The sequence below is a fragment of the Alternaria novae-zelandiae genome (genome assembly GCF_023758075.1).
Source record: "Alternaria novae-zelandiae strain BMP 2774 chromosome Unknown scaffold_10, whole genome shotgun sequence".
Taxonomy (NCBI): Eukaryota; Fungi; Ascomycota; class Dothideomycetes; order Pleosporales; family Pleosporaceae; genus Alternaria; species Alternaria novae-zelandiae.
Genome location: NW_026056970.1, coordinates 256,498 through 274,547, shown reverse-complemented (window position 1 = coordinate 274,547; position 18,050 = coordinate 256,498). Strand labels below are relative to the sequence as shown.

Here is an 18,050-nt window from a genome sequence, read left to right as displayed (position 1 = left end):
CTCCGATATGCGCGACACGATACGAAGCCGATAGACCAGCGAATCAGCCATCGAACCCCGCACGCTTCCTCGAGACGGCAAGGGAGGGGCGCTAAGTCGCGAGGGAGGTTATCTTGATTGTGCTACGGCAGGTACATGCATTGGGAGGACAGCCCAGCTGGCATACGCGACATCATTAGCCCAACATGAGCCAGGGCGGCCAAGATGCGAAGCTCTTTGCGAGGGTACGTCTGTCTCGTCATTCGTGCCACCCATGTCTTCGACTTGTGCGATTGCATGTTCTCCTATTCAGCCTGTCTGTCTGCTATGAGCATCCCCTGCCATGATGATGTTTCTACCCTACACCTTTGACAACGCGCGCTTACAAAACCTCCGCACTCCCCAGGGCAAAGTTGCGGAACTCCGTGTCGAACTCAACAATGGCAACAAGAAGGACAAGAACTTCTCCCAGAAGAAGACGGCTCTCAAGAAGATTGTCGCCAACATGACCATGAGCAACAACGACATGGTCGCGCTATTCATGGACATTGTGGGCTGCATGCACATACCGAGTTTGGAGATCAAGAAGATGTGGGTAGTGAGGATCACTTGAAGAAGGGCTATGCTGACGTGGGCAGGTGTTTCCTGTATCTCGTCAACTATGCCAGGATAAAACCTGACATTGCGCTCAAAGCGCTACCCATCATTCAAGAAGACATGCACGACAACAACCCCTTAGTTCGAGCGCTCGCCCTACGGACCATGTCCTACGTTCACGTCCGAGAATTCGTCGAGGCAACCGTGCCGCACCTGAAGAACCTCCTCAAAGACTCCGATCCATACGTTCGAAAGACGGCAGCTTTCTGCGTGGCGAAGCTTTACGACCACGACCGACACTTGGTGGAACAATCAGATCTGATCGACAGGCTGAATGGCATGCTAAGAGACGAGAATCCCACAGTAGTGTCAAGTGCACTGGCAGGACTCATGGACATTTGGGAGCGAAGTGAGAACATTAAGCTCACGATCGACTATGCGAGCGCATCCAAGATTGTTCAGATTCTGCCAGACTGCTCAGAATGGGGTCAGACGTACATTCTGGAGGCTATGATGAACTACGTCCCCCAGGACACGAGCGAAGCTGCACTCCTCGCTGAGCGCATATCGCCACGCCTTTCCCACTCGAATTCTGCCGTCGTTCTTACCTGCATTCGCGTTATCCTCTACCTAATGAACTACATCAGCGATCAGAAAGTCGTCACTTCGTTATGCAACAAGCTATCACCGCCGCTCGTCACACTCCTCTCCAAAGGACCCGAGATTCAATACCTAGCACTTCGCAATGCCCTCCTAATCTTGCAGCGCAGACCAGAGGTATTGCGGAACGACATCCGTGTCTTCTTTTGCAAATACAACGACCCTATATACGTCAAGGTGACGAAGCTGGAGCTCATCTTCATGCTGGCAACTGAGAGGAACATCAAGGAAGTGTTGACAGAGCTTTCTGAGTAAGTTTCTCAAGATCACTTTGGATATGGGTAACTGACTCTACGACAGATACGCTACCGAGATCGACGTGGACTTTGTGCGCAAGTCCGTACGCGCCATTGGCAAACTTGCCATCAAAATCGCGCCGGCTGCACAGCTGTGCATCAGCACCCTCCTCTCGCTCGTCAGCACGAAAGTCTCATACATCGTACAAGAGGCGACCGTCGTCATCCGCAACATCTTCCGAAAATACCCCAACCAATACGAATCGATTATCTCAACACTATGTGAGAACCTCGACTCACTAGACGAACCAGAAGCGAAGGCCGCTATGATCTGGGTTATTGGGCAATATGCAGACCGAATAGAAGATTCGGACGTCCTGCTAGAAGACTTCCTGGACACCTTCCAAGAAGAGACCCATGAGGTGCAATTGGCGCTACTTACCGCCACCGTCAAATTGTTCATTCAAAGACCTACCCGCGGCTCCAATCTCGTACCAAAGGTACTAAAGTGGGCAACTGAGGAAACAGACAATCCAGATCTCCGCGATCGAGGCTACATGTACTGGCGTCTACTCTCTTCCGCACCCGAAGAAGCGAAGAAAGTCGTCATGGGTGAGAAGCCTCCGATTACCGCCGAAGAGTCCGAAAAGCTCGACCCTGGTACCTTGGAGGAGATGTGTCTCAACGTCGGCACATTGGCTACTGTGTACCTCAAACCAGTCAATCAAGTCTTCCGCAGCGCTCGCCCACGTAAACTGCAAGACTCGCCCGCCCTACAAAAGCATGAACTGCCTACTGTCAAAGCTGCACAGCAGGCTCGAGACCGCTCCGCCGCCGAACGCTCGCGACTCGACACCACTACTAACGGTAATGGATCACTTTCGCCGACAAACGGCAATGGTATGGCGAACGCTGTCAGCGATGCAGACATGTACTTTGCTAGTGTAGGGAGGCAAAGCACGTTCGGTGGTAGTCCCATTGCGGATCAAGTCGGCGGCGGTGCTGGAGGTGGATGGGTGGTTAATCAAAATGAGCCACAGCATATGGTGTTGAGTCCTGGAGCGAACGACGGGAATCAGGACCTTTTACTTTGAAGGGGGTAATCGGTATTAGTAGATGCTTGTAGATAGTGTAATGATCACGGGGAGATGTACATCATCCAAAGCTTGACGGAAGTGAGATTTTTATGCTACTTCAATGGTAGCAGACGCTTTCAACTATGTGAGCCATAGGTATCCTAGGCCCTTGTTGCCTATACGTCTCGACGGTTAAACCAATATGGTGTGTGCCAGGTGTACATATCCTCAAACTTGAACCTCGAAAATCATATCCTAATAGTCGCCCAATGAGACCATCATCTCCTTATCTGCAAGCAATACAGCATGCAAATAGATCCGTGATGACGTTTCGACAACCGCCTAGTCATCGGCCAACAGAGGTGCCCTCTCCCGGTCCTCGCTGACGATCTGACCACGGGGGAAGGGATCGCGTCCGAGCAGGCCAGGCATGCCAACAGCAAGCGAGAGGAGGAAGAGTAGACCGCCGATTGAGAAAGCGAAGATCCACTGGAGTTGCAAGAGATGCGGGCGAGTGAGGAACTGGCCGACACCGGTTGCTAGAAGCCAAGTTAGCCAATCGATCTCGCGTGAAAGAAGAGGAGAGGCGGAACTTACAGAAAGCCAGTACACTCAAGGCGAATCCCATGGTGTAATCCTTGTACGCGACCAAGAAGAACATGCCATACCCAAGCCACCCCCAAATAAACACATTCGCCACGATCCTCGCGGCAAAGTGATTCGAATGTACCGCAATAGCACCAACCCAGTACAACGCAACAAAGTTCCACGCAAGCGGTCCACTCACAGTACCCACATGGATAGTCCTCGGGGCAGCAGAGTGGCGGAAATAAGCCAAGCTGAGATTACCAAAGTTGAGCACGAGCAAGAAGAGCGCGAGCCAGAAGTGCGAGCGGGTGAACAGGTGAACAAAGCCAAAGAGAAGAAGGTTGTTGGCGATGAAGTGCGAACCGAGGTTTGCAGCCGCAGTCACGTACGTCTCGTCGCTCATGTACAGGGCGTATGCGTAGCCGCCTTGCAGGATGAAGATGATGAGCACGTAGATGGACGTGAAGATGCTGGACTGCGCGAACGGGGTTTGCGGGTTGTTGTGCCAGAACTTGTGCGAGTGGGGGCCTGAAGGTGCGGCGAAGGTGGTGTAGATGGCGGAGATGACGAGGAGCAGCCACGAGATTGTGGTGGTGATCTTGTAGAGGAGGATGCTCTGGTCGGAGTGCGAGGTGCGTTTTGCGAAGGGGTTGAGCGTGCTGCTGCCGCCGTTGGAGTCGTTGGCGGGGGCGGCGTCGGCCATGGTTGTGAGGTTTGTTTGGGGTGTGGATGGGGGAACTTTTGGTGTAGATGGCGGTGGTGTTGTCGGTGGGAGGGGGGCAAAAGGGTAGAGGAGGAAGAAGAGAAACAAGTAGCACAAGCTGAACAAACGAAGAGTAGAGTGGAAGGTTCGATGGTCAATCGGGTACTTGCACCTTAGCCCACGCCTTCGCCCTAATCAAGTACCGGGACCCAGCAAACAAACCACGTCCAAGCGTCCTGTCAAAAGGTGTACAGGCAGGAGCGAAGGAGAAGCGTATCAACCTTTCCGTCGGATCAGCCACCATAAGTACAGTACTCGCCCCCCATCTTCCAGCTGCCCCCATCCCCGTGTACGTTTCATCCTCCTACACACACTCCTCCCAGGCAACCAACTAGCCGTCGCAATCAAGGACGCGACCCAGAAGTACGTCACGCCCCGTAAGCTAAGACCCTTGGACGTGCATGATGCGCATGTCGCGCGTTGGCTGCCCCGCACCGAAACCTTGTCCCATGATACGGAATGCACGCTAATCATTGGTTCCCGCGCCTGCCCACACCGATGTTGACATGCTACACCATGTACTTGGGCGGCCGCCTGCGGGGGCTGCAGTTACACCGGCGCTGAGTACGGGATTCGGACGGGCGCTTAGGCAGGGTTTCCTACCCTGGGGGTTGTGGCAATCTTGGGAGGGGTGTATTGGTACTTTGGGTGGTGTTGGAACTTCACTCCCGCGGGGTTGGTTCAGCTGTGATACATTGAGAGGTGTTTAGATGGTGCACGTAGCCATTGAACACAATTGAAAGACAAGTGTAGTATGAGAAACTTCGAATTACATCCTTCGCATACTTGCCTCCGGGGGTATCTATCTTCTACATGCGCATATTCTAGGTAGAGCTACAATCGACGATCTGCCCCACAGAAATTCTACAAAGACAACTCCAAATAGTCACGGCTCACGCGCCGATTCGCTAAAGTGAAATCAACTCCACCAATAAACACCAAGCTAGGAAACGTCAGGTATAGTCTGCCTTGCGTAAGCCGGCAATAACCACTGATTAACGCAACCGCGGTATTGCATCGCGTTACGCGTGATCAAAGAATGAAAGTAGAACAAAATCGAGTGGAGGGGCTGTAGTGCTGAAGTACTCTAACGAGCTGGCGTATCGGGTATGGCCCAGATATCCCTTCCATTTTCCTCTTTCTTCAATGCGGCACCTGCATCCTCTGGCCTAGAGTGTGCGTTCATGGCTCCGTTCGAGTTTGATGCGAATGGTATCGCGCCGTTTGATGTGAAGACAGGCAGATCAGCCCTCTTGCTTGGCGGTGACATGAGTGGAACTCCAGGCATGCTTGTATCCTCAGCATGTGTATTGGCAACCCACTGCAAAGTTGCCGAGGCCTGAGGATCCGATGCATCGTGCGGAGTTACGAACTCCGAGTTTCCGCCAAAATTCTGCGCGGTGTAGTTGACGAACTCGGAAAGATTCGATGGGGGTGGAGGAGGAGGCGTGTCGGCGCGGGAAGGTGGTGAAACATCCTTGAGCGGCTCTGTTACAGTGACGAAAGATGGCTGCGAAGTTAGCATATGTCTCATGTGCATTACGTAGTCAGAACTTACCATAGGTAGCTGTTCACGGATTTGCTCGGGTGTTATAGCCATGTCATGCAACTCAGTGGGCGGTTGCACAATTCCGCCAGAGATTCGACGATCAATTGGAGGTTGTTCCATGGAAGCTTGTATTTCCTGCTGTGGCAAGACAGTAGACGAATCCATCTGTACCGGCTGAGGCTGCTCGAGCGGTGCAGCAGCAGCAACCTGCATTTGCGGCGCCTCGGGGACTGGAGATGCAGGTTTGGAACTCTTTGCTGGGCGACCAGGACCCCTTTTGGCGGTCGTCGCGGCTTTAGTAGATGGCTTTGTCGGAGGAGCGCGAGCAGCCGGTGGCTTTCGGGTAGTGGTTCTCTTCGGTGCTTCGGCAGCCTTCAACTTCTCAGCCTTCTCCCTCTCGCGTGCATCATATTCCTCTTTTGAGGGCATCTTCAACGTAACCCGCTTTAAGCCTGAAGTAAGTGCGTCCATGCCGTCATTCTCCTTGTCTTTAGGGGCACTGGGCTTGACAGATTGGGTCGAAGGCATTCTCGCAACGGCTGGACGTGGAGGCGCACGAGATGCTGCAGCTGCCGTCGTTGTTGAGCCCCGTGCCTTCTTCATCGCAACTCCGTTGGCTGGAGCTACAGAAGGCGCAACACTTCTCCGGCTTGCTGCTACACTTGGCGCACGACTAACACCCCTGTTGTCGCCGATGGAAGAGACGCTCGAAGCAATACTCATGCGACGAGAAGCAGAGCTTGCTGGAGCTGGAGCTTCTGAGCTGGCTGGTGCAAAGTCGGCTATGGTCTGCCGCCTACTCGCCCGTGATTCTACACGAGATGTCTTTTCGTCGTCCGAACCAGGCTCAGCGTAGGAGGGAGCGGCTTTACGACCACGCAGTTGTCGCCCTGATGTATCTGTGCGGGCTGGGGCCGCAGCAGACGCAGCAGGCTTCTCCTTTTTGGCTTTCACCTCGGCCAAATCTTCTGGTCGGTGGCTACGAGTTTGGCGATCTGATGGTACAAGCAAAGTACGCAGAGCATGGGCGGCAGTAGCCCAGTCAACCTCCGGTGGTGGTGGGGTGGGCGCTCTCAATGGATTTGAGGCGTACTTGGCGGAAAGGCTACGATTGATCTTGGTTGGATCCACGACTTTGGCTACGTAGGACTGGGTGGGCGAAGAAAAATGGGCCAGACGGTCAGTGCGTGTCGTCTTCGAGACATGTACAGGCGGAGGCGGAACGAGGCCGTCCAATTCGGACAAACGATCCGCATGCCACCATAGGGGATCGTAGCTGACGGGCGTGAGCTCTGCTTCGACAGACTGCATGGGAACGTCTTCGTCCTGTATGCTGATTCCACTAAGTCTGTTGCGCATAGAGTGAGAGAGGCCCGTTGATGGTTCTGAGGCCTTCAAGACTTGGCCATCCACGAGGCCGCTCAAATGACTGAACACACCACTAGTGAGCGCTCGATCGCTGTAGCCGCCTTCCAAGACTGAGATGACACGCCCTTCCACAGATGTGCCCTCTTCTTCAGCCAACCGGACTACGTCCCGAGTGAAACGAGCGTAGAATTCAGTAGGCACGTTGACGCTATGGCGTTGCATTCCGGCAGTCTCCCACTCACTCGCATCGAAACCAGCAGATAGGAAGATGGCTGCCTTTGGGGCGGGCTGGTTTGGCGTGGACCGTAAGCGGTTGGTGTGGTGTTTGAGATATTGACGCGTCTTCTCAAGTAATACCAAGTACTTTTCCTCGTAAATTTCCCAAAATTGCTCAGGTGTCTTCCATGATTGCAGATGGACGTTCCAGATTGACTGACCATGAGCGTTGTCGATACAGAGACTAGCCGCCTGGACTTTATCATCGTCGCCGTCCTCACATGGGTATGAGTTGATGTCGTGTAAGCTGAAGTAGCCGATCGAGGTCTTCTTCCAGTTGGGGGTGTTCTTGGGCATGTTCTGGACCTTTTTATTGCGCGCCCATGTTATGGCCTGCGAGCCGTCTCCGTGATGTAGATCAAAGTCAATGATGGCTGCGTGAGTGAGCCCATATGTCATCATAGCGTGTTCAATACCAACGTGAACGTTATTCAGCCAGCAAAAACCCGAGGGAAAGTCGTCAGAGCAGTGGTGGCCAGGCGGACGGATGCAGACGAAAGCTCTAGAAGGACCACCGCCTAGACTTGTTCCCTGGAAGACAGCGTCCACGGCGTCCAAGACACCTCCCAGAGCACCCTGAAAAGCGTTGAGCGATTCGGGACAGAGATAGAGGTCACCGGCGTGGAGTTGCTGCTTGGGCGCTTGTCCTTGAACTACAGGAGCGTCCCTGGCCAGCTCCTTCCCAGTTGATGCGAGCTTCCTCTCCGCATTGTCGCACAGTGTCTTGAGTTCGCCCATCCACTTGGTTCCGTGTACGTTTGTGACGACCTGCGAAGTGATGTCGACAGCGCGCGAAGTCTTGCGAATCTTGAAAGGTACGCGTTCGGGTGGGTTATGGTGTGGATGAGGCGGGTTGTCTCCCTCAGCGTGGCGCTCGCCGAGCCGTACGTAGGCTGCCGATATTCCCAAGACGCTCGCCAGTATTCTCTCGGGTCGCTCCATGATCAAGCTGAGGTGGCTCTTGGATGTCTTGGGCCGTGAGAAGCGATGGCCGTAGCATTGGTCGTGCACGATGACGACAGTACCAGCATTGACTGCGCCTGCCATGCCCTCATGTCGGGCCAGCTCCTTCTTGAAGTACTCCTCGGCGACATCACATGCGCGCAGTTGTGGCTTCTCTTCTACATGTGTGGGGCCCAGCGGGCTCTTGGGCATGGGCGCCTGCATATTGGGATTGAACGACGACCGGCGGGAAGCGGAACTTCGGGGAGTGCCCGGTCGAGGAGGATCGCCGCGGAGGGAAGAGGTCGAGGTCTTCCTGCCCAGGGTGGGCGTAGAGGAGCGGAAACTGGCTACACTGGGACTGCGCTGGATGGCATTGGCTTTGAAGTTGGGCGTCGAGGGCGTCCGGCGCAGGTCAGCGGAACTTCTGGGCGAGTTCAAGGCGGGGGACTGCGGTAGCGGGGTGTTGGAGGCCGAGTGCAGGGACAGGCGTTTGAGCGGGTGTGAAAGGAGGTTCGCGTCGCTGTTTGTTTGTCGCGCCCCGCGTGGAGTGCCAGGCCTCGCGGCGGCGGGGCTTGACCGCGGATGGTTCGACATCTTGGCGCTCTCTGCCTGCGGTGCAGGACGTCGCCCGTCGTGTGTGCGGGCGTACGATGTCCCGTATCGTGTGTCTTGGGGTGAAAGAAGAAAGGCGCGCTATGACGGAGCCATAACGCGTGCAGGCCACCTGCGTCCAAGCAGGGTCCCGCCCCTAAGCGAGCCCCTAGGGCAGCAACGGTCAGTAGGCTGTCTCTTCACATGTGCTATCATCACGTGAGATCTAGCCATTAGACGCAAACCTCATCGATTAATTGTCTAGCATCTACCATGTTCTAGCACACATCCTTCGCCGTATATCAACCCGAGCTCTGCTGCATGATCCAACTCACACCTTCCTTCAGATCCACCAATGCCTTCTTCGCAGCGCTGTGCATGGGAAAGAAGTCGGGTGCGCCATGCGGTAGCCCAGTGTATACCTTCACTTTGGTTGGTGTGCCGGCATCTTGGAGTAGACTTTCGTACACAAGCGCCTCATCACGAAGTGGATCAGTCCTACGCCCGTCAGCACTGTTCAGCATCTACGACATATCGCACCCACCCCATAACCTGTAGATACGTAGCGGGTTGGCCTTTATGGGTCTTCCAGATCAACGGACTCATCAACGGTGACATAGGGTCCGGTTTGTAGTTGCCATAAAACCATTCAATGGCTTGTCGGCTCAGCACAAGGCCGTCTTTGTGGTCCTCCCAGCTGGATATGTGTGGCTTGTACTCTTCTGGCATGGCTGCGCGATGACATAACGGGGCAGACAGGAGAACGACTCCAGTCAACTTCGGAGACAAGTTGTCGTCAACAACTTGATGAGCTGCTACAGCTGCCAGATTACCTCCAGCTGACGTTCCTCCCGCGATGAAGCCTTTAGAAGGGTTGGCGCCCAACGACGCTGCATTTTCGCCACACTGAAGATGTGTAAGTCAGTCTCTTGGAATTGGAATAAACAACTGTGCATGTACTCACCCATTTGACCGCATCGATAGCATCATGCGCGGCAGTAGGGAAGACGTGTTCAGGCCCATACCTATACCCAACGCTTACGACCGTAAAGCCCAACTCTTTTACCAATACTTCCGCCATGCCCTCGCCATACTCCGGCATCCCAAAACTCCATCCTCCGCCGTGGAAGTATACATACAATGGCCCTGCCTCTTTGCCCTCTGGATGGTACACGAGCGAACGCAGCGATGCGCCATCGCGCGTGGGGATCTGAATTTCGGATTTGTGGTACCCGGTCCAGTCTGGGAAAGTCACAATACCAGCTGCGATCAGCTGAGCGATTTGCTCATTGAAAGACTGACGCAATTCGACAGCCGATGAGTAGTCTTCGAAAGACTTGCTCGGTGGTAGATTGGGTAGCAGCTTACTCTGTTAGCGAAGTGCGTGTATGGACTTGCTGATGGCTCGCACAGCTTCCAATTCGGCGTCCATCTTGCTGTAACCCTTCCATGTTGATGAGTCGATCGGCATCTTTAACTGGGTTCGGAGACAATTTGCACTTGAAGGTAAGGTAAATAAGATCAGAAGCTTGTTTTGAGAACTTGAAGAAGAGCTGTGGACGGGCGCGGGGTTTGTACAATACACAGCTTACGCCCTGCATTAGGTAGGCACGCCTAATGCGAGAGCCAAGCAGGCAGCCTCGTACACTCTTTTGACAACTGCACCTACTCAGTCCAGCCAACGCGAGTAAGCAGAACTAGCCGTCATTCCATGAGTATACATGCGCCAAGAGTCACTCTCCGTTGGTCCCTAATCTGCGTTGCTTCGGCCGTAAGCTGCGGGGCGTCCCTTACTTTACCTTCCCTCGTACAAGCTGACTTTCTGACACGACCTGGGCCCGCTCCCGCATGTATACAAGCCCCTCTCTACTCAAATCCGGTCATGTTCTGGTCAAGCCCTCGATGCACCTCGTGCAAGGGAAAGCCGAACAGATGCGCAGCAGTCTACACTGATACTGAACCCTAGCTGATCAACCCCTCAAGGCATTACAGACTTCTAAGAGGTTGACGTTCAATTGCTTCCTCGTATGGAGTAGATACGTAGTCTCCAAGTGACCAAAGCCATACCACTGCGTCATCGGATGTATAGTTGTCCACGGCAAGGCGTCTACGAGCTCTTCGCGGGAGGTTGCCGGCCGGTTTGTGGGCTCGTTGAACGCTTTCGCTTCAACGGTGCATCATCCTTATGGTTGTCGGTGTCTTGATCTTGTTCAACACCAGCTGAGGGATAAATTGCTAAGACCTCAGTCGTTTCGTCGGCATCGCTCTCAGACTCGGTATCGCTGCCGGTATGCCCGTCCGTGGCGATTCCAGTTTCTGCCATGGAGAATGAAAGTCCAGTATGTGCCTGGCCGGTCTCTTCCGCTGGCATTTGGGGAGGATCTGAGACGGTGCCTTTGGCATCTTCACCAATCTTTGGAGATCCATGTTCAGGCTGCTGGTTTGCCGCTGCACTTTGGATCTCCTCTTGGAAAGCATTTACCACTTTAGCATACTCTCTGGCTAATATTTTACGAAGCTGCGGAAAGATCCCGCGTAGCTTTATGCACTCGTCCGTTGTCGCAATCCGGGTTGAGGCAATATGTCGAAGTGTACAGTCAGTAGTGAGCTGTCCAGGGTGTATCTCCTCCTCATTCGCTATCTTCTGACGAAGCTCTACCAGCCGATCGTACAACGCTCTCGAATCAGTATCAAGTTCCGTCGACACCTCATCATCTTCCTCCATCGAAAAGAACCAACTAGCTTGTCGACTTGAGCCATGCGGGTGGATGGACTGCAAGTAAATTGGCTTGGGCTCAGGAAAAACACCCGAAGTGTGTTCTTTGTAAGCCCTAGTTTCTTCTACCCGTGCTGGTAGGGGCGGACAAGGCTGCATGTTCAGTCGCAACGCATTCAGCCGATGGTAGATCATAAGTCCTGCATATGCATCTGCAACGGCGTACTGTATAAGCTCTTGGTTTGTTTCAAGCGGCGCCAGCCAATCTTTGTGCATGTGCTCAGTTTTCTTCAACGTGTATCCCGGGAAGTACTTCTCGACCAGACCTCTGAGACCTCCTGGATAATAAAAAGAATTAAAGTTTGGCCTGCCCGGATTGACCAACACTTGGAAATAGCTCAGCTCGATCGCGCCCTTCGGTTGTAGTTGGAAGTACTTGTTGAGTCGGTAGAAATCTCCCATGATAGATTGGCCAGTCTTCAGTACAGTGGGGCTCTCGATGAGCGTGCGCAACGACGGCGCAATGAGCTGATCGGCTGCATCTCCGTCATGACGTCCGATGTGAAACAAGGCTATTTTGCTCTCGCTCGCAACCTGGATGAGCGCAACTCTTCCCTTGAGAACTTCTGTCTCTGGCCAAACCCATTCCATGTCAAAGCCCACGACAGCCTCATCGAGAAAGTCGCGCGCCAATTGTTCGGATTTGGTCAAGTTGTCGCTGTAAAGAACCTCAGGGGGTAGACCTTGCGGACCCTGGAAACAATCGTGGCTGAACAGTACCCGCGAGCCATTGGGCTTTGGCTTCAGACGGAAGGAGCGAGGCCATGGGGGGTCCACGGCGCCAGCCATTGCCGCTATCACTTAGTCGATTATGGTGACAAGAGCTTCGCAAAAAGCATAGGTAGCGAGACGGTAAACTTCAAAAGGCGATAAGAAAGCGAAGGCGAGCAGTGGGGCTGCCGTTGCTAGTTCAAGCTTAGTGTTGACCCACGCGCCTCACTCCGCTTTCCTGGTCCGGCCTTCGGAGCCGCTCCCCTCATCAGCCCAGGAACGACAACCTCTTCGCCCTCATCCTCAACACGGAATGCAAACCCACGAATCTCGCGTAAGCGAAAATACTGTTACAGCTATTGAACTATATCCAAACCACTTATTGCATGAAGTTCACCGATCGGATTTGTTTGCACATGCAACGACGGCTACGTTTTTCCGCTGCGTCAAGACGCCATGAGAACTAACAGCAGCTGAAGAAATGTCTACTGACGCGAATTATTATGTAGATGCAGCAAGTGTTTTAGCTTCCACGAGACGTTATAGGCGATCTGAGTTGCAGTTCACAATCGTGGCGGGCGCACGCGTACTTGGAGAGACGGCTTAGGCCCAATTGAGGATAGCCCCAGATCCCCATCGTGCTGGTCTTGGAAACTACTCATGTAGTGGCCGCCACAACCTAGGTACCATCGTACATTACTCGACTGGCATCTTGACTAAATCTTGACCAGCTACGAACTTTCTATCTAGACAAGCCATGGTGTTGCTAGGAAGGTCCCCACCTTGCCTCACAGCTCGCCACTGCCCGGGATCACGCCCGGCAGCACCAGACTGGCGGGCTCATGCGTTCTTCACTCGTGGCAAAGGAATCCAGGATGTTATAAGAAAGTGCCCCCGAGTCGTGCTTTGGGGTTGTTGTTTGTCGCACCTGTTTCTTGGGCACTTAACATCCAGCCATGATGCGATTTAGTCAATTTGTTCTCCTGGGCTTCTTCCCAAGCGTACTACTTGCACAACAGGCATTCGAGTCACCCGACTTTGACATTACTGCTGCATTATTGGACAATGGTGTGAACGTCTCCGATATTCCTGACCCAGCCGAGCTATCCAAGCGAACCAGCTCAGGCTCATGTTCGGTTGCTGTAAGTCTCACCTGCCTTCACTCATTATCCCTTTGCAGGTATGGTGCTAACCACGACTTTAGTGCAGCTCTCTTAAGCGCATCTTTGGTGATGCGAAGATCGAGACTCAAGAAGAGACAGGCTATGGCGTGGCTGTGAACTACTTCTGGTCACAGCAACAGCGCGAAGCACAACCGTATTGCGTCTTCAAACCCGAAGAAGCACGCGATGTGTCTACTCTCGTTCTGCTGTCGCGTCTCACGCAATGCCCTTTTGCAGTACGAAGTGGAGGGCATGCAGCATTCACTGGAGCATCGAGCAATGATGGTGGCATCACTGTCATCTTCGAGCGCATGAAGGATATCACCCTGTCGAAAGACAAGAAGGTTGCTGCGATTGGACCCGGTAGCCTCTGGTACGAGATCTATTCGACTCTTGCCAAGGATAATCTCGCGGTGATAGGCGGCCGCGTCTCTGCTATCGGCATCGGAGGTCTTACAACAGGAGGCGGTATCTCGTTCTTTTCTAACGAATACGGCTGGGCATGCGATAATGTTGCGTCTTTCGAGGTCGTTACCGCTTCGGGTCGTATCGTACAAGCTAGTCCGAAGTCCTACCCAGACCTGTACTGGGCATTGAGAGGTGGCGGCAACAATGTCGGCATCGTCACGACGTTCAACCTCGAAACCTTCGCTCACGGCCCGTTGATGCTTGGCGGACAGAGAAGGTTCTTTGAGGAAAGCTTCCCTGCTGCCATCGATGCCTTCGTGAACTTGGGGTCGAACAAAAAGGCCGATGCAAAAGCTGCTCAGTTCTTAGCCATCTTCCTGGATGCCGCTTCGAACACAAAGATCGCCGTTGCCGAGCTGGAGTACTCTGACCCTGTTCTTGACGCTCCAGTCTTCGACGAGTACCGCGCAGTCCCTGCCTTCCAGGACACCTTACAATTGAACACCCTGGCCAACTTCACGCAAATGCTGAACGACAGCAACCCCAAAGGCTATCGAGACTCATTCTGGACTGCTTCATCCAAACTAGACTACGGGATGGTAGAGTTCATGTTCGACGCCACCTTTGAAGAGTTCGAGAAGATCCGAGATGTGGCCGGTATCCTACCTGCAAACACCTTCCAGGTCATCACTGTCGCACAGCTCACGCAAATGCAGAAGAAGGGCGGGAATGCGCTGGGCCTTTCGCCTTCCGACGGTCCGATCCTGCTCATAAACTTGAGCAGCCGCTGGGATAAGAAGGAGGACGACGAGCGCGTGTTGAAGGCGAACGCCAACATCGTCAGGAAGATGGAGGCCGAGGCGAAGCGCAGGAATATGGTCAACGACTACATCTATATGAACTACGCCAGCCAGTTCCAGAATGTGGTTGATAGTTATGGGGAGAGTGCAAACAAGCTGAGGGCTATCGCGCGCAAGTACGATCCTACTGAGGTTTTCCAGAAGCTGCAGCCGGGTTACTTCAAGCTGCAGGGGCCGCCAAATAAGAATTGGCCATGATGTCTACGCTCGTAAGAAAGAATTATAGAATGAAGATATGTGACAAGATCACTGCAATATATTGTGCTGTCTTGGGCAGCACTTTCATTTGACGAATGCGCTGGGCGAGAATTGCAGGACGTGACTGCGCGGTGTCCACACGTTCTTTCAATCTGTTTACACCTGTTTAAGCGTAAAGAAGGCACATAAGGCTAAAACCGCGATTGCTAATAACACAATAATGTAGTCTAACAGAATAACGCACGTAGTAGACCTATGACTACAACCTTGTGTCACAAGCTGTTCTCTACTTGCATCTACATCCTAATGTACACATTCCCTAGGTGTAATAGACCTTGTGATTTGAAACTTACCTCTATAGACTACAACCGCCTCTCTCGGGTTGTTTCCTACTTGCATTCTACGCCCTGGAGATGTACACGCCACTTTGTCTCGTCCTGCGTTAACGTAGGAAATAGCGAATCCCTCCTAGCTACCGCATAACTAGAAAACACACTAGACAACAAGACCTTGTTTGTATCAACTAAACCTCCGGTGCAGGCCTTCTGCAGTCAACTGGAATTTGGTTTATCGGTCCGGACTTCGCAGGCAGTGCATCCCCACGACTTTATGCACGCAATAATACTTCACACAATCGGCGCATGATCCCTGTGTTCTCTCATGACTGCGATGGTGGACAGGAATGGCCAATCTAGAGCTGGTGCTGGAATCCTGCTAACTGTGTCATGACTTCATGTTGCAAGGGAGGCACATTTGGCCCCCATCCTTCACGTTGTCAGCAGTGGTGGGGCTCTTGGAGCGGAGCGCCCCCGCAGTTCATCCACCATCGTCCTGGAAGCTTACAAAACATTGCGCAGCGACGAACGTCGACTTCTGAATGGCGCTTGACAGTCTACAAGCGGATTTCGAACAGTGCGCGTTGACGGAACCCGGTGAGGCGTCCGATAGCGCAAGTGTTACAACACCTTATGGCGAACGGCTTCTTCAGCCCGACGAAATTCGACTCCTCTCCATCCATCGCGGCACCGATGGCTTGCATTTGAGCGTTGCGCCACACAATCTTCAAGACGATTTTGAATATGACGCAGTCTCATATGTGTGGGGAACAGCAGTGGCTTCTATCAACGTTCCCTGCAATGGCGTCAACCTCGCGGTCACTCCCACTGTTTTCCAGATGCTTCAATACCTCGACCCGAACCGCTCGTATTGGCTTGACTCTGTATGCATCAATCAGCAAGACTCAGAAGAGAAGAAAATACAGATACCTTTGATGCACCGAGTCTATTCGCTCGCTGCGTTCGTTGTCATGTGGATGGGCCTTCCCACACCGCAGAGTGAGAAGTTTATGCTCTGCTTTTCCAGCGCATTGGAAAAGGTGAAGGAGTGGAATTCAATTGTCAATCAGACCATCGAGCCTTGGGTTCATAGACAAGATCTATTCGTCAAGGATGAGCATTTCTGGCATGGCATGGCGCAAGTTTGCACGCACGAGTGGTTTGATCGTCTGTGGACCTTCCAAGAAGCGGTGCTTGCAGAACAACCGATTATGCTGCTTGGACCTCTGTGGCTTAAATTCGATGAAGTCCTTGAATTCGTTGATCAAGGCTTTTTCACCACAACAGCATATATACCCTACTGTCTGCAGCATTTAAAACTCCGTGTCAATTTTGGAGCATCCACCGAAAGGTTCCACAAAATGGGGATTCAACGCGACGACGTTTTGTCAAACGGAGCGGTTGGTATCTACAATATCCCCTTCCTTCTCGATGCGCTACGCGACCGACATGTAAAAGAGCCTGTGGATAGAGCCTGGGCAATCACCGGACTATTGAGCGATCACCTCAGATCTGAACTGGAATCAGTAGTCGATTACAGCCACCAGGCTCGGGTTAACTTTTGGAAAACGCACATGCGATTTGCCAGCACGATCATAGTCGCAGAACAAACGCTGTGTTTGCTGAAGATACCACCTACAATTGAAGGGAGGCCACAATCATCTCCGTCTTGGTGTCCAGTCATGGAGGGAGTTCCAGCATGCGAGTTTGTGATAGTGGGTCGTTGGGTTGCTTCTATAAGCAGACAGCCAAATAGAGTACTTCTACGGGAGGACACAGACGAAGGAGATCAAGCGCAATACTCTAGTGCCCCGGAGAAGCTAGCGATCCCGTATGTGTCCCGCAAATTTGTCTCCGTTGGGGAGGAGGATAGTAACTTGCACTGCCGTGGTCATGTTTTGGATACGATATCAGAGGTCGTGAAAAATCAAGAGCTACGAGGAACTTACGAATACTTACACAGCAAGGGGGACTACTCAGTGGGCCGTTTGAGCAATCCTGTGCATGCCGCAAATGTAGATGTTTATATCCGCAGCCTCCATCTGGCTCATCGAACGGCTCGCAATGCAGAAGAGAACAGCGACAGTATACCCCCAGAGTACCTGATGACTCTACTCTTAGATACGAGGATCGCTACAGAAGCGGCGATTGCTTACAAGGACGGATGGGATTTATTCAGAGATGGAGATTTCGAACCTTTTAGTGCTCTTTCAGCTGAGCGGCAATTGCGGGCCAAGCGCTGGGTGATAAGATTGTATGATCTTGCTGGTCATTCTTTTTTCAGTACCACCGGTGGCCGCTTCGGTATCGCCACGCCGGGATGCAAGCCCGGTGACAAAGTCTGTGTCTTCTTCGGCGAACGCCCCCTTCATATACTACGATGGCCAGAACCCGAGCATGAAACCGGCGCGATCCATGGAGAAGGCCCTGCTGAGTTCTGCGGTGTTGCATTTATTCCTCATCTTATGAAGCCGCATGAGCAAGAAGCCGCTCGACTTGGACCGGACGAGATCTTTGTTATCGCGTAACACGCTTTCGTGAAAGCAACAAAGGATTTGGATTGAGTATGACCGTGCGCGGAAGCTTCGTGCGTAGATTGCGATCACGTTCTGAGGCAATCTTTCACTATCTATCCAGTTCAGCTGTTGCCTTATCCCAAATCGTATCAATCCACTTATCCCGTTCGCAAAGAGCTCTTCGATCAACCATGAGCAGCCATTCAGAGTATTCAAATATATCTGACTACTACACGACGCGAGAACGACCATTTGAAAAGTACTACTTATCCTTCTTGTTCAAAAAATGGCCCTGACCTCCCCATATACGGCCTACCAAGGCGTCGGCGTACCCATAACCTTCGTTGTCGGCCCCACGACCAACCCAACGCGATTTGACGTACACCACTCGCTCCTCTCAAAAGTCTCCCCTTTATTCACCATGCCCAACGGCCTCCCCCGCATCATACTAAGCG

The 18,050-nt window shown here is 52.9% G+C and overlaps 5 protein-coding genes across 5 annotated transcripts; 2 read left to right on the top strand and 3 right to left on the bottom strand.

Moving 5' to 3' along the window:
- Positions 1–185: 185 nt before the first annotated feature.
- On the top strand, positions 186–2,566 carry J4E88_005451 (uncharacterized protein; the record flags this gene model as incomplete). The annotated part of the gene is made up of 4 exons (XM_049399087.1): positions 186–224; positions 386–570; positions 618–1,487; positions 1,537–2,566. 4 exons carry the CDS (start codon positions 186–188, stop codon positions 2,564–2,566), a joined length of 2,124 nt encoding a protein of 707 aa, XP_049254878.1.
- Positions 2,567–2,890: 324 nt separating this feature from the next.
- On the bottom strand, positions 2,891–3,839 carry J4E88_005450 (uncharacterized protein; the record flags this gene model as incomplete). Its single annotated transcript, XM_049399086.1, has 2 exons — positions 2,891–3,087; positions 3,146–3,839. The coding sequence occupies 2 exons, from the start codon at positions 3,837–3,839 to the stop codon at positions 2,891–2,893; spliced, it is 891 nt and encodes a 296-aa protein (XP_049254877.1).
- A 1,147-nt stretch (positions 3,840–4,986) lies between these two features.
- J4E88_005449 (uncharacterized protein) lies at positions 4,987–10,099 on the bottom strand (the record flags this gene model as incomplete). Its single annotated transcript, XM_049399085.1, has 6 exons — positions 4,987–5,409; positions 5,458–8,642; positions 8,960–9,126; positions 9,173–9,534; positions 9,593–9,997; positions 10,040–10,099. 6 exons carry the CDS (start codon positions 10,097–10,099, stop codon positions 4,987–4,989), a joined length of 4,602 nt encoding a protein of 1,533 aa, XP_049254876.1.
- A 636-nt stretch (positions 10,100–10,735) lies between these two features.
- J4E88_005448 (uncharacterized protein) lies at positions 10,736–12,193 on the bottom strand (the record flags this gene model as incomplete). The annotated part of the gene is made up of 1 exon (XM_049399084.1): positions 10,736–12,193. The coding sequence occupies one exon, from the start codon at positions 12,191–12,193 to the stop codon at positions 10,736–10,738; it is 1,458 nt and encodes a 485-aa protein (XP_049254875.1).
- Positions 12,194–13,071: 878 nt separating this feature from the next.
- On the top strand, positions 13,072–14,744 carry J4E88_005447 (uncharacterized protein; the record flags this gene model as incomplete). The annotated part of the gene is made up of 2 exons (XM_049399083.1): positions 13,072–13,257; positions 13,320–14,744. 2 exons carry the CDS (start codon positions 13,072–13,074, stop codon positions 14,742–14,744), a joined length of 1,611 nt encoding a protein of 536 aa, XP_049254874.1.
- Positions 14,745–18,050: the final 3,306 nt, after the last annotated feature.